The following is a 14,157-nucleotide window of genomic DNA, read 5'->3' as shown; positions in this document are numbered from 1 at the left end:
TCACTACTGTAATGGTCCAGGTTACAAAGTGGCTCAGTGACTCACTACTGTAATGGTTCAGGTTACAAAGTGGCTCAGTGACTCACTACTGTAATGGTCCAGGTTACAAAGTGGCTCAGTGACTCACTACTGTAATGGTCCAGGTTACAAAGTGACTCAGTGACTCACTACTGTAATGGTCCAGGTTACAAAGTGGCTCAGTGACTCACTACTGTAATGGTCCAGGTTACAAAGTGACTCACTACTGTAATGATCCAGGTTACAAAGTGACTCAGTGACTCACTACTGTAATGGTCCAGGTTACAAAGTGGCTCAGTGACTCACTACTGTAATGGTCCAGGTTACATAGTGACTCAGTGACTCACTACTGTAATGGTCCAGGTTACAAAGTGGCTCAGTGACTCACTACTGTAATGGTCCAGGTTACAAAGTGGCTCAGTGACTCACTACTGTAATGGTCCAGGTTACAAAGTGGCTCAGTGACTCACTACTGTAATGGTCCAGGTTACAAAGTGGCTCAGTGACTCACTACTGTAATGGTCCAGGTTACAAAGTGGCTCAGTGACTCACTACTGTAATGGTCCAGATTACAAAGTGGCTCAGTGACTCACTACTGTAATGGTCCAGGTTACAAAGTGGCTCAGTGACTCACTACTGTAATGACCCAGGTTACAAAGTGGCTCAGTGACTCACTACTGTAATGGTCCAGGTTACAAAGTGGCTCAGTGACTCACTACTGTAATGGTCCAGATTACAAAGTGGCTCAGTGACTCACTACTGTAATGGTCCAGATTACAAAGTGGCTCAGTGACTCACTACTGTAATGGTCCAGGTTACAAAGTGGCTCAGTGACTCACTACTGTAATGACCCAGGTTACAAAGTGGCTCAGTGACTCACTACTGTAATGGTCCAGGTTACAAAGTGGCTCAGTGACTCACTACTGTAATGGTCCAGGTTACAAAGTGGCTCAGTGACTCACTACTGTAATGGTCCAGGTTACAAAGTGGCTCAGTGACTCACTACTGTAATGGTCCAGATTACAAAGTGGCTCAGTGACTCACTACTGTAATGGTCCAGGTTACAAAGTGGCTCAGTGACTCACTACTGTAATGACCCAGGTTACAAAGTGGCTCAGTGACTCACTACTGTAATGGTCCAGGTTACAAAGTGGCTCAGTGACTCACTACTGTAATGGTCCAGATTACAAAGTGGCTCAGTGACTCACTACTGTAATGGTCCAGATTACAAAGTGACTCAGTGACTTGTGTTTGCATCTCAATGTGAAAAAAACGGTGCATGTTCTTCACAAAGAGGGCAACAGATGCTACTGAGCCAGATGTCTGTGTGTCAGGGGAGAAGCTCCAGGTGGTATCTGATGCTACTGAGCCAGATGTCTGTGTGTCAGGGCAGAAGCTCCAGCTGGTATCTGATGCTACTGAGCCAGATGTCTGTGTGTCAGGGCAGAAGCTCCAGCTGGTATCTGATGCTACTGAGCCAGATGTCTGTGTGTCAGGGGAGAAGCTCCAGCTGGTATCTGATGCTACTGAGCCAGATGTCTGTGTGTCAGGGGAGAAGCTCCAGCTGGTATCTGATGCTACTGAGCCAGATGTCTGTGTGTCAGGGGAGAAGCTCCAGGTGGTATCTGATGCTACTGAGCCAGATGTCTGTGTGTCAGGGCAGAAGCTCCAGCTGGTATCTGATGCTACTGAGCCAGATGTCTGTGTGTCAGGGGAGAAGCTCCAGGTGGTATCTGATGCTACTGAGCCAGATGTCTATGTGTCAGGGGAGAAGCTCCAGCTGGTATCTGATGCTACTGAGCCAGATGTCTGTGTGTCAGGGCAGAAGCTCCAGCTGGTATCTGATGCTACTGAGCCAGATGTCTGTGTGTCAGGGGAGAAGCTCCAGATGTCTGTGTGTCAGGGGAGAAGCTCCAGGTGGTATCTGATGCTACTGAGCCAGATGTCTGTGTGTCAGGGCAGAAGCTCCAGCTGGTATCTGATGCTACTGAGCCAGATGTCTGTGTGTCAGGGGAGAAGCTCCAGGTGGTATCTGATGCTACTGAGCCAGATGTCTGTGTGTCAGGGGAGAAGCTCCAGGTGGTATCTGATGCTACTGAGCCAGATGTCTATGTGCCAGGGGAGAAGCTCCAGATGTCTGTGTGTCAGGGGAGAAGCTCCAGCTGGTATCTGATGCTACTGAGCCAGATGTCTGTGTGTCAGGGGAGAAGCTCCAGGTGGTATCTGATTTTAAGTACCTTGGCATCATACTTGATTCCAACCTCTCTTTTAAAAAGCAGGTGAAGAAGGTAATTCAAATAACCAAATTCAACCTAGCTAATTTCCGATTTATACGAAATTGTTTGACTACAGAGGTAGCAAAACTGTACTTCAAATCTATGATACTCCCCCACTTAACATACTGCTTGACTAGTTGGGCCCAAGCTTGCTGTACAACAGTAAAACCCATTCAGTCTGTCTACAAACAGGCTCTCAAAGTGCTTGATAGGAAGCCCAATAGCCATCATCACTGTTACATCCTCAGAAAGCATGAGCTCCTGAGTTGGGAAAATCTTGTGCAATACACCGACGCATGTCTTGTATTCAAGATCCTAAATAGCCTGGCTCCTCCCCCTCCACTCAGTACTTCTGTTAAACAGAAAACCCAAACATATGGCAGCAGATCCACAAGGTCTGCCATGAGAGGTGACTGTATAGTTCCCTTAAAGGAAAAGCACCTTTAGTAAATCCGCTTTCTCTGTGAGAGCTTCCCATGTCTGGAATACACTGCCATCAGACACACATAACTGCACCACATATCACACTTTCACAAAAAACATGAAGACATGGCTAAAGGTCAATCAGACTAGTGAACATAATCCCTAGCTGTGTATTGCCGCTTTCAATGTTGTCTGTTGTCTGTAGCTTGTGAGGTGTGGAAACACTTTGTTGCTTTTATGGGGTTTGTGTTGTTGCTGTTTGTGCTATGTTGCTCTCTCTGCAAGCTATGTCTTGCTTGTCCTATCAATCAATCAATCAATCAAATGTATTTATAAAGCCCTTCTTACATCAGCTGATATCTCAAAGTGCTGTACAGAAACCCAGCCTAAAACCCCAAACAGCAAGCAATGCAGGTGTAGAAGCACGGTGGCTAGGAAAAACTCCCTAGAAAGGCCAGAACCTAGGAAGATACCTAGAGAGGAACCAGGCTATGAGGGGTGGCCAGTCCTCTTCTGGCTGTGCCGGGTGGAGGTTATAACAGAACATGGCCAAGATGTGCAAATGTTCATAGATGACCAGCATGGTCAAATAATAATAATCACAGTGGTTGTCGAGGGTGCAACATATCAGCACCTCAGGAGTAAATGCCAGTTGGCTTTTCATAGCCGATCATTCAGAGTATCTCTACCGCTCCTGCTGTCTCTAGAGAGTTGAAAACAGCAGGTCTGGGACAGATAGCACGTCCGGTGAACAGGTCAGGGTTCCATAGCCGCAGGCAGAACAGTTGAAACTGGAGCAGCAGCACGGCCAGGGGGACTGGGGACAGCAAGGAGTCATCAGGCCAGGTAGTCCTGAGGCATGGTCCTATGTTGCTCTGCGTGTGCTCACTGCTCATTGATTGTCTGTATTGTAATTGTTTTTAATAACCTGCCCAGAGACTGCGGTTGAAAATGAGCCGTTTGTTTAAAACCGGCACTTTTACTGAAACGTTGATTAATGTGCACTGTCCCTGTAAAAATAAACTCAAACTCTCTACTATTATTCTGACATTTCACATTCTTAAAATTAAGTGGTGATCCTAACTGACCTAAGACAGGGAATTGTTGCTAGGATTAAATGTCAGGAATTGTGAAAAACTGAGTTTAAATGTATTTGGCAAAGGTGTATGTATATTCCGACTTCAACTGTATATGCCCCCTTTATTTTATCCTACTGTTCTGACTTGGTGTACAGGGAAAATACTGTAAGAGCAGCCCGTTCTGCATTCTGTCGCTGTACATTCCAAAAGTGCTGAACACATAGTTACATTGACTACGTCCGTCCTAGCTCGCTCATTAATGTCTTAATCTAAATGACGGAATGCCTCTTATCCGCTCGTCGTCCCCTTATGCCATAGTTTGTACATCTCAATTGTCAGTAGAAACCACATCTGATTAAGCAAGTCAGCCATATTAGCTATGCTTTTTTTAAAGGTAGTAAATGAGGCTGAATGAACTATTTCGCTGGCAGACAAGGCTCAACTGACAGCCAGGTGTAGCAGTTGTAAGGTGTTGGGACTGTTGTTGGGACAGCTTTATGTAGGCCCTAACAGTTTGTGGGCACCGTTTGTCAACATTATAGTGCAACTAATGTATTGTTTAGTGTTGTGTAGTGGCTTTGCTAAAATCGCCACTGCTTAAATGAAGTAATTGTAAAATGTGGCGCAGAATCTCAGTGCTAGAGGCGTCACTACAGACACCCTAGTTCGAATCCAGGCTGGCCCAGCGTTGTCTGGGTTTGGCTGGTGTAGGCCTTCATTGTAAATAAGAAGTTGTTCTTAACTGACCTGCCTAGTTAAACAAAGGTTAAGTAAAACAATGTAAATCCCCCACGGAAAAAGTAATTGTGGAAAAACGATTGGACTCATGCCGCGTTCAAAACAACTGGGAACTCGGAAATCTCAACTTCCGGACTTCCAAAATAACTGGATACTCGAAAATAACGAGCTCCGATTGGGAAAAATCGATTTGAAGGGTCATGTAAGTCGAATTCCAACTTGGGAACTCGGACTTATTTCTAGAGCTCCGACCTGAAGATCACTGACGTCAGGATTTTACCTGTATTTTCCCGACTTCCCAGTTGTTGTGAATGCGGCATCAATAGAGCTCGCCAGCTTGTAGTCCCAAAACACGGAAATGAGTTACCTCTGGGTCGTTCAGCCATCCCCACGGAAAACATTTATGTGGAAAGAATTGGGTTTTAGAATAAATGGCGAAAGAAAGATCTGAGGAGATCTTTAAATGTTTTGTTCCATGAGATAATAGCATTCTGTTAACATTACATTCATGAAATATAAAGCCTTTGCTTTTATTTTATAATATAATTCACAAAAAGTGACGTTAGCTGAAGGAAGATGTATTCAATTCAAATGGCTTTATTGGTATGGGACGCAAAGATAATCTTACTGAACAAAACGTATAAGATATCCCAAACCTGTGTTTACCACAGACCTTATTGTCGGCGTTTATTTTAAAACAACCGTAATTTCCCCAATAGGCATTGTCCAACGAACCATGATACAGTTAGTGCCTACAAAAAGACGCCATTGCTATTTCTCGTTTGTCTGAAATATTTGATAGAATAAATATAAAAAAAATACGGGTACTTCCGTTGGCTGAAACGAAATGGCTGCCTTCCACTGCAGAGCATATTTTGCGCGCTTCGTAGCATTTTATTGATATGCTGTCGTGTGTTTACAGATATAGCCTAATTTGTTTCGAATAAGGAGCAAACATGTTTAAAAAAGCAAAGAGATCAAATTTAAGACGGAGGAATGAGTCGGACGAGGACGAGAAAGAGGAAAGTCAGACAGCACAGCCGCCATGCGGGCCTTTCGCCGAGGATATCCCGATGCTCGATGCCCCCAGCACAGACACCTTCTCCGGGGTTAGCATGGACGTGCTCCACGGCAACGGGTTTCAGTCAAAGGCCATAAAGAAGGAAAAGAAAACCCGGGATGCAGGGGGTGCCCCGAAAGCCAGTTTGCTGAGCTTTGACGACGATGAAGGTAAAGTTAACGTTGGCTAGTTAGTTCGCGCGAACCGTTTACCGGTAACGTGAGCTAGCTATTCTAGCTAGCTAGTTAACTTTGGCTAACTTTAGCTAGCTAACTAACCCGTTTGCTAACTATTTCAGCGGATATTTAACTACCTAACGTTAATAAGTGGCCTCTTGATTCAATACTGTGCTTCCGAGCTGACGTATTGAAGTGTTGACAATTTGACATTGTCGAAACATTGTCAAAGTTTCTACATTGTGCGGGTTGGCCAAGTTAACTAATGTCAGTTAGCTAACGTTACAGTAACTAGAATGTTCATGTTTGTAAACAACATAGTTAGCGAAGTTAAAACTAGTTAATAGCCATTGGTTGCATCCACTCTTCTCAGAATGATTGTTTGTTTGCTTCATCGTTTTACGCGGACGTTATATAATCTCTCTCTCTCTCGTGTAGACGAGGCAGAGGTGTTCAGAGTAAAGAAATCTAACCACAGCAAGAAGATCGTCAAGCAGCTGAAGAAAGAATACAAGGAAGATCTGGAGAAGGTGTGCTATGTTAAACAAGAGCCCAACACCGGTAAGACATCACACCTGTACTTTTGTGTGTGTATGTGGTTGCTCATCGTGTGTGTGTGTGTGTGTGTTAGGGATATAACATTCACCTGTACACACCAGTCTGTTCAAATCTAGCATGCATCTGTCAGGAAATCCACTCAAAACAATTTTGTTGTTGCTCAAATTATTTTCTTTCACTTCTGAAAATACCAGCGTTTTATTAGTTGTATATAGGTGATACACATGGTAAAAATATATTTATTAACTAGTCAAGTCAGTTAAAGAACAAATTCTTATCGATCCAGCAACCCTTCGGTTACTGGCCCAACACTCTAACCACTAGGCTACCTGCCTCCCCTCCACTTTAACCACTAGGCTACCTGCCGCCCCTTCACTCTAACCACTAGGCTACCTGCCTCCCCTCCACTCTAACCACTAGTCTACCTGCCTCCCCTCACCTCTAACCACTAGGCAACCTGCCACCCCTCACCTCTAACCACTAGGCTACCTGCCGCCCCTCCACTCTAACCACTAGTCTACCTGCCTCCCCTCCACTCTAACCACTAGTCTACCTGCCTCCCCTCCACTCTAACCACTAGTCTACCTGCCTCCCCTCCACTCTAACCACTAGTCTACCTGCCTCCCCTCCACTCTAACCACTAGTCTACCTGCCGCCCCTCCACTCTAACCACTAGTCTACCTGCCGCCCCTCCACTCTAACCACTAGTCTACCTGCCTCCCCTCCACTCTAACCACTAGGCTACCTGCCGCCCCTCCACTCTAACCACTAGGCTACCTGCCGCCCCTCACCTCTAACCACTAGTCTACCTGCCACCCCTCCACTCTAACCACTAGGCTACCTGCCTCCCCTCCACTCTAACCACTAGGCTACCTGCCGCCCCTCCACTCTAACCACTAGGCTACCTGCCGCCCCTCCACTCTAACCACTAGTCTACCTGCCGCCCCTCCACTCTAACCACTAGTCTACCTGCCTCCCCTCCACTCTAACCACTAGTCTACCTGCCGCCCCTCCACTCTAACCACTAGGCTACCTGCCACCCCTCACCTCTAACCACTAGGCTACCTGCCACACCTCAACTCTAACCACAAGGCTACCTGCCACCCCTCCTCTCTAACCACTAGGCTACCTGCCGCCCCTCACCTCTAACCACTAGGCTACCTGCCGCCCCTCCACTCTAACCACTAGGCTACCTGCCGCCCCTCACCTCTAACCACTAGGCTACCTGCCGCCCCTCACCTCTAACCACTAGGCTACCTGCCACCCCTCAACTCTAACCACAAGGCTACCTGCCACCCCTCCTCTCTAACCACTAGGCTACCTGCCACGCCTCCACTCTAACCACTAGGCTACCTGCCGCCCCTCCTCTAACCACTAGGCTACCTGCCTCCCCTCCTCTCTAACCACTAGGCTACCTGCCGCCCCTCCACTCTAACCACTAGGCTACCTGCCGCCCATCCTCTCTAACCACTAGGCTACCTGCCGCCCATCCTCTCTAACCACTAGGCTACCTGCCGCCCCTCCACTCTAACCACTAGTCTACCTGCCGCCCCTCCACTCTAACCACTAGGCTTCCTGCCGCCCCTCCACTCTAACCACTAGGCTACCTGCCTCCCCTCCACTCTAACCACTAGACTACCTGCCGCCCCTCCACTCTAACCACTAGGCTACCTGCCGCATCTCACCTCTAACCACTAGGCTACCTGCCTCCCCTCCACTCTAACCACTAGGCTACCTGCCTCCCCTCCACTCTAACCACTAGGCTACCTGCCTCCCCTCCACTCTAACCACTAGTCTACCTGCCTCCCCTCCACTCTAACCACTAGTCTACCTGCCTCCCCTCCACTCTAACCACTAGTCTACCTGCCTCCCCTCCACTCTAACCACTAGTCTACCTGCCTCCCCTCCACTCTAACCACTAGTCTACCTGCCTCCCCTCCACTCTAACCACTAGTCTACCTGCCTCCCCTCCACTCTAACCACTAGTCTACCTGCCTCCCCTCCACTCTAACCACTAGTCTACCTGCCTCCCCTCCACTCTAACCACTAGTCTACCTGCCTCCCCTCCACTCTAACCACTAGTCTACCTGCCTCCCCTCCACTCTAACCACTAGTCTACCTGCCTCCCCTCCACTCTAACCACTAGTCTACCTGCCTCCCCTCCACTCTAACCACTAGTCTACCTGCCTCCCCTCCACTCTAACCACTAGGCTACCTGCCTCCCCTCCACTCTAACCACTAGTCTACCTGCCACCCCTCCACTCTAACCACTAGTCTACCTGCCACCCCTCCACTCTAACCACTAGTCTACCTGCCACCCCTCCACTCTAACCACTAGTCTACCTGCCGCCCCTCCACTCTAACCACTAGTCTACCTGCCGCCCCTCCACTCTAACCACTAGTCTACCTGCCGCCCCTCCACTCTAACCACTAGTCTACCTGCCGCCCCTCCACTCTAACCACTAGTCTACCTGCCGCCCCTCCACTCTAACCACTAGTCTACCTGCCGCCCCTCCACTCTAACCACTAGTCTACCTGCCGCCCCTCCACTCTAACCACTAGTCTACCTGCCGCCCCTCCACTCTAACCACTAGTCTACCTGCCGCCCCTCCACTCTAACCACTAGGCTACCTGCCGCCTTTCACCTCTAACCACTAGGCTACCTGCCTCCCCTCCACTCTAACCACTAGTCTACCTGCCTCCCCTCCACTCTAACCACTAGGCTACCTGCCTCCCCTCCACTCTAACCACTAGTCTACCTGCCGTCCCTCCACTCTAACCACTAGGCTACCTGCCGCCTTTCACCTCTAACCACTAGGCTACCTGCCTCCCCTCCTCTCTAACCACTAGGCTACCTGCCGCCCCAGGTTCCTTCTGGACAATTCAACAACAAGAAAAGATAAGAATAGAAACATAAAGTAAATGGCAGTAGAAAAAAAAACATTTTAGCCTAAGTATAATACAGGAATGCACAGTTCATGGTCCGGTATTTACACGCGTATTAGGAAAGGGAGGGATGGTGGCAACTGTATGAATTGAACAGTATAATACGAGTCTGCTAACAGCAGTTGGGATGTTTGTGTGTACCTATTACCGCCACAACGACGGTCACTAATCACGAAAACAGTCAAATTCCACATGACCGTTTAGTCACGGTGATTAGGCTTCTCCAAGATCTGATGCTGCTGCCGGTCATTTGGCTCCCGAGTGGCGCAGCGTTCTAAGGCACTGCATCTCAGTGTAAGAGGTGCCACTACAGTCCCTGGTTCGAATCCAGGCCTGAATCGCAGCCGGCCGTGACTGGGAGTCCCATACCATGGCGCACAATTGGCCAGGCGTAGTTCAGGTTTGGCCGGGGTAGGCCGTCATTTTAAATAAGAATTTGATCTTAACGGACTTGCCTAGTAAAATCAATAAAATAAAATTAGTATAAAATTGCTAACTGCCTGGTACTCAGCGCTCCTTATTGTTCCTTAAATGACTCTGACATCAATACAAATGAATTTGAAAATCTAGTCAAACACTTCATGAGAGCTCATGTTGCGCAACATTTCTAAAGGCTATGCAATTGTGTGAGAAAACAGAGTGATGGCCTCTATTAGAAAGAGGAGGATCCCATCAGCTTTCTATAGGCTAGGCCTACTATATTTATTTATCCACTTTCCTAATATTAAGCACATTGCTTGTATTTACAACAGGAGTATAGCCTACCTGGCTGTCATGAAAATAAACCACGGGTAAAAGCGTCCCCTATTTAAGGGCATAGATGACGTGTATTTTTCCCGTTGCCCCTGCTTCGATACAGGTGCGTGATAGTGGTCCATTCTAATTCAAAACAAATGCCACGTACATTATTTAGTACATGACGAAATCGAGAATAGTCCGATGGGTAACAATATTAGCGTTTCACTTGTGAACGATGCCTTTTTTTTAGCGACTAGTTCGAATCATAGTCGCACACCTCATGTAGCCCATAGTCCTATATGTTTTAATAAGGTTAGTATCACACCTCATGTAGCCCATAGTCCTATATGTTTTAATAAGGTTAGTATCACACCTCATGTAGCCTAGCCCATAGTCCTATATGTTTTAATAAGGTTAGTATCACACCTCATGTAGCCCATAGTCCTATATGTTTTAATAAGGTTAGTCCCACACCTCATTTAGCCTAGTCCTATATGTTTTAATAAGGTTAGTACCACACCTCATGTAGCCCATAGTCCTATATGTTTTAATAAGGTTAGTATCACACCTCATGTAGCCCATAGTCCTATATGTTTTAATAAGGTTAGTATCACACCTCATGTAGCCTAGCCCATAGTCCTATACGTTTTAATAAGCTTAGTATCACAGCTCATGTAGCCTAGCCCATAGCCCTATATGTTTTAATAAGGTTAGTATCACACCTCATGTAGCCTAGCCCATAGGCCTATATGTTTTAATAAGGTTAGTATCACACCTCATGTAGCCTAGCCCATAGGCCTATATGTTTTAATAAGGTTAGTATCACACCTCATGTAGCCTAGCCCATAGGCCTATATGTTTTAATAAGGTTAGTATCACACCTCATGTAGCCTAGCCCATAGCCCTATATGTTTTAATAAGGTTAGTATCACACCTCATGTAGCCTAGCCCATAGCCCTATATGTTTTAATAAGGTTAGTATCACACCTCATGTAGCCTAGCCCATAGCCCTATATGTTTTAATAAGGTTAGTATCACACCTCATGTAGCCTAGCCCATAGTCCTATATGTTTTAATAAGGTTAGTATCACACCTCATGTAGCCTAGCCCATAGCCCTATATGTTTTAATAAGGTTAGTATCACACCTCATGTAGCCTAGCCCATAGTCCTATATGTTTTAATAAGGTTAGTATCACACCTCATGTAGCCTAGCCCATAGCCCTATATGTTTTAATAAGGTTAGTATCACACCTCATGTAGCCTAGCCCATAGTCCTATATGTTTTAATAAGGTTAGTATCACACCTCATGTAGCCTAGCCCATAGTCCTATATGTTTTAATAAGGTTAGTATCACACCTCATGTAGCCTAGCCCATAGTCCTATATGTTTTAATAAGGTTAGTATCACACCTCATGTAGCCTAGCCCATAGTCCTATATGTTTTAATAAGGTTAGTATCACACCTCATGTAGCCCATAGTCCTATATGTTTTAATAAGGTTAGTATCACACCTCATGTAGCCCAGCCCATAGCCCTATATGTTTTAATAAGGTTAGTACCACACCTCATGTAGCCTAGCCCATAGTCCTATATGTTTTAATAAGGTTAGTATCACACCTCATGTAGCCCAGCCCATAGTCCTATATGTTTTAATAAGGTTAGTATCACACCTCATGTAGCCTAGCCCATAGTCCTATATGTTTTAATAAGGTTAGTATCACACCTCATGTAGCCCAGCCCATAGTCCTATATGTTTTAATAAGGTTAGTATCACACCTCATGTAGCCTAGCCCATAGTCCTATATGTTTTAATAAGGTTAGTACCACACCTCATGTAGCCTAGCCCATAGTCCTATATGTTTTAATAAGGTTAGTATCACACCTCATGTAGCCCAGCCCATAGTCCTATATGTTTTAATAAGGTTAGTATCACACCTCATGTAGCCTAGCCCATAGTCCTATATGTTTTAATAAGGTTAGGACCATTGCATATAAAGTTTTATAGTGGTTGTATTCATGTGGGATCTATCGCGTCCCACAACTGTCCCAGACTGTTTGGAATATTTATTTATCGTACAGAATAGGTCGACTTTTGAACTATGTGGGGATAGGAACTATTTGTACTATTGACATAGGCTCGTGAGTTTGTTGTTCGTTAGACCTGATCATCTTGTTGGATGAGAGGCTAGTGAGTTTGCTGTTAGGCCTGATCATCTTTTTTTATTTTTTTATTTTTATCCCATTTTCTCCCCAATTTTCGTGGTATCCAATCGCTAGTAATTACTATCTTGTCTCATCGCTACAACTCCCGTACGGGCTCGGGAGAGACGAAGGTCGAAAGCCATGCGTCCTCCGAAGCACAACCCAACCAAGCCGTACTGCTTCTTAACACAGCGCGCCTCCAACCCGGAAGCCAGCCGCACCAATGTGTCGGAGGAAACACCGTGTACCTGGCCCCCTTGGTTGGCGCGCACTGCGCCCGGCCCGCCACAGGAGTCGCTGGAGCGCGATGAGACAAGGATATCCCTACCGGCCAAACCCTCCCTACCCCGGACGACGCTATGCCAATTGTGCGTCGCCCCACGGACCTCCCGGTCGCGGCCGGCTGCGACAGAGCCTCGGCGCGAACCCAGAGACTCTGGTGGCGCAGTTAGCACTGCGATGCAGTGCCCTAGACCACCGCCACCCGGGAGGCCCTGGCCTGATCATCTTGTTGTATGATAGGCTAGTGTGTTTGTTGTTCGTTAGGCCTACTCATGTTGTTGGATGAGAGGCTAGTGAGTTCGTTAGGCCTGATCATCTTGTTGGATGAGAGGCTAGTGAGTTCGTTAGGCCTGATCATCTTGTTGGATGAGAGGCTAGTGAGTTTGTTGTTCGTTAGGCCTGATCATCTTGTTGGATGAGAGGCTAGTGAGTTTGCTGTTCGTTAGGCCTACTCATCTTGTTGGATGAGAGGCTAGTGAGTTTGCTGTTCGTTAGGCCTACTCATCTTGTTGGTTGATAGGCTAGTGAGTTTGTTGTTCGTTAGGCCTGATCATCTTGTTGGTTGATAGGCTAGTGAGTTTGCTGTTCGTTAGGCCTGATCATCTTGTTGGTTGATAGGCTAGTGAGTTTGTTGTTCGTTAGGCCTGATCATCTTGTTGGTTGAGAGGCTAGTGAGTTTGATGTTCGTTAGGCCTGATCGTCTTGTTGGATGAGAGGCTAGTGAGTTTGCTGTTCGTTAGGCCTGATCATCTTGTTGGATGAGAGGCTAGTGAGTTTGTTGTTCGTTAGGCCTGATCATCTTGTTGGATGAGAGGCTAGTGAGTTTGTTGTTCGTTAGGCCTGATCGTCTTGTTGGATGAGAGGCTAGTGAGTTTGCTGTTCGTTAGGCCTGATCGTCTTGTTGGATGAGAGGCTAGTGAGTTTGCTATTCGTTAGGCCTGATCATCTTGTTGGATGAGAGGCTAGTGAGTTTGCTGTTCGTTAGGCCTGATCATCTTGTTGGACGAGAGGCTAGTGAGTTTGCTGTTCGTTAGGCCTGATCATCTTGTTGGACGAGAGGCTAGTGAGTTTGCTGTTCGTTAGGCCTGATCGTCTTGTTGGATGAGAGGCTAGTGAGTTTGCTGTTCGTTAGGCCTGATCATCTTGTTGGCTGACGAAAAGTAAAAAGGAGGACAGTTCTTCGAATATCTTCAATATGCACCTCGGATTTGGCTAAGGACGAGCTCATTTGTGTCCTCCGATTTCGTCTGTCTTCACTTGTAGCCTGTGAGAAAGACCTGATCATGTGACGGAGAGCCGTTTGAGTGAGCGACGCTTCGGACAACATAGCACTCCGGCCGCAAAAAGGAATGGATTTGTTTTATGGGGGCATTACGGCCACAAAGGGAATGCCGACGTGAAATTCGAGGCGTTATCAAGTGCTTGTCAAATTGTGAATGAGAGGCCTCCCGGGTGGCGCAGTGGTCTAGGGCACTGCAGCGCTAGCTGTGCCACCAGAGACTCTGGGTTCGCGCCCAGGCTCTGTCGCAGCTGGCTGCGACCGGGAGGTCCGTGGGGCGATGCACAATTGGCCTAGCGTCGTCCGGGTTAGGAAGGGTTTGGCCGGTAGGGATATCTTTGTCTCATCGCGCACCAGCGACTCCTGTGGCGGGCCGGGCGC

The 14,157-nt window shown here is 47.0% G+C and overlaps 1 protein-coding gene across 1 annotated transcript in view; it reads left to right on the top strand.

The window, feature by feature from the left end:
* The first annotated feature begins 5,349 nt into the window (after positions 1 to 5,349).
* paxbp1 (PAX3 and PAX7 binding protein 1) overlaps positions 5,350 to 14,157 on the top strand; it is a 59,677-nt gene continuing 50,869 nt past the window's right edge. Inside the window, exons 1-2 of the mRNA XM_055936823.1 lie at positions 5,350 to 5,764; positions 6,209 to 6,331. Of these exons, the coding sequence (XP_055792798.1) occupies positions 5,491 to 5,764; positions 6,209 to 6,331 (397 nt within the window). The 5' untranslated portion in view covers positions 5,350 to 5,490. The remainder of the gene's footprint in view (positions 5,765 to 6,208; positions 6,332 to 14,157) is intronic.

The sequence above is a fragment of the Salvelinus fontinalis genome, chromosome 10 (genome assembly GCF_029448725.1).
Source record: "Salvelinus fontinalis isolate EN_2023a chromosome 10, ASM2944872v1, whole genome shotgun sequence".
Classification (NCBI taxonomy): domain Eukaryota; kingdom Metazoa; phylum Chordata; class Actinopteri; order Salmoniformes; family Salmonidae; genus Salvelinus; species Salvelinus fontinalis.
This window is presented reverse-complemented; position numbering and strand designations above follow the sequence as displayed.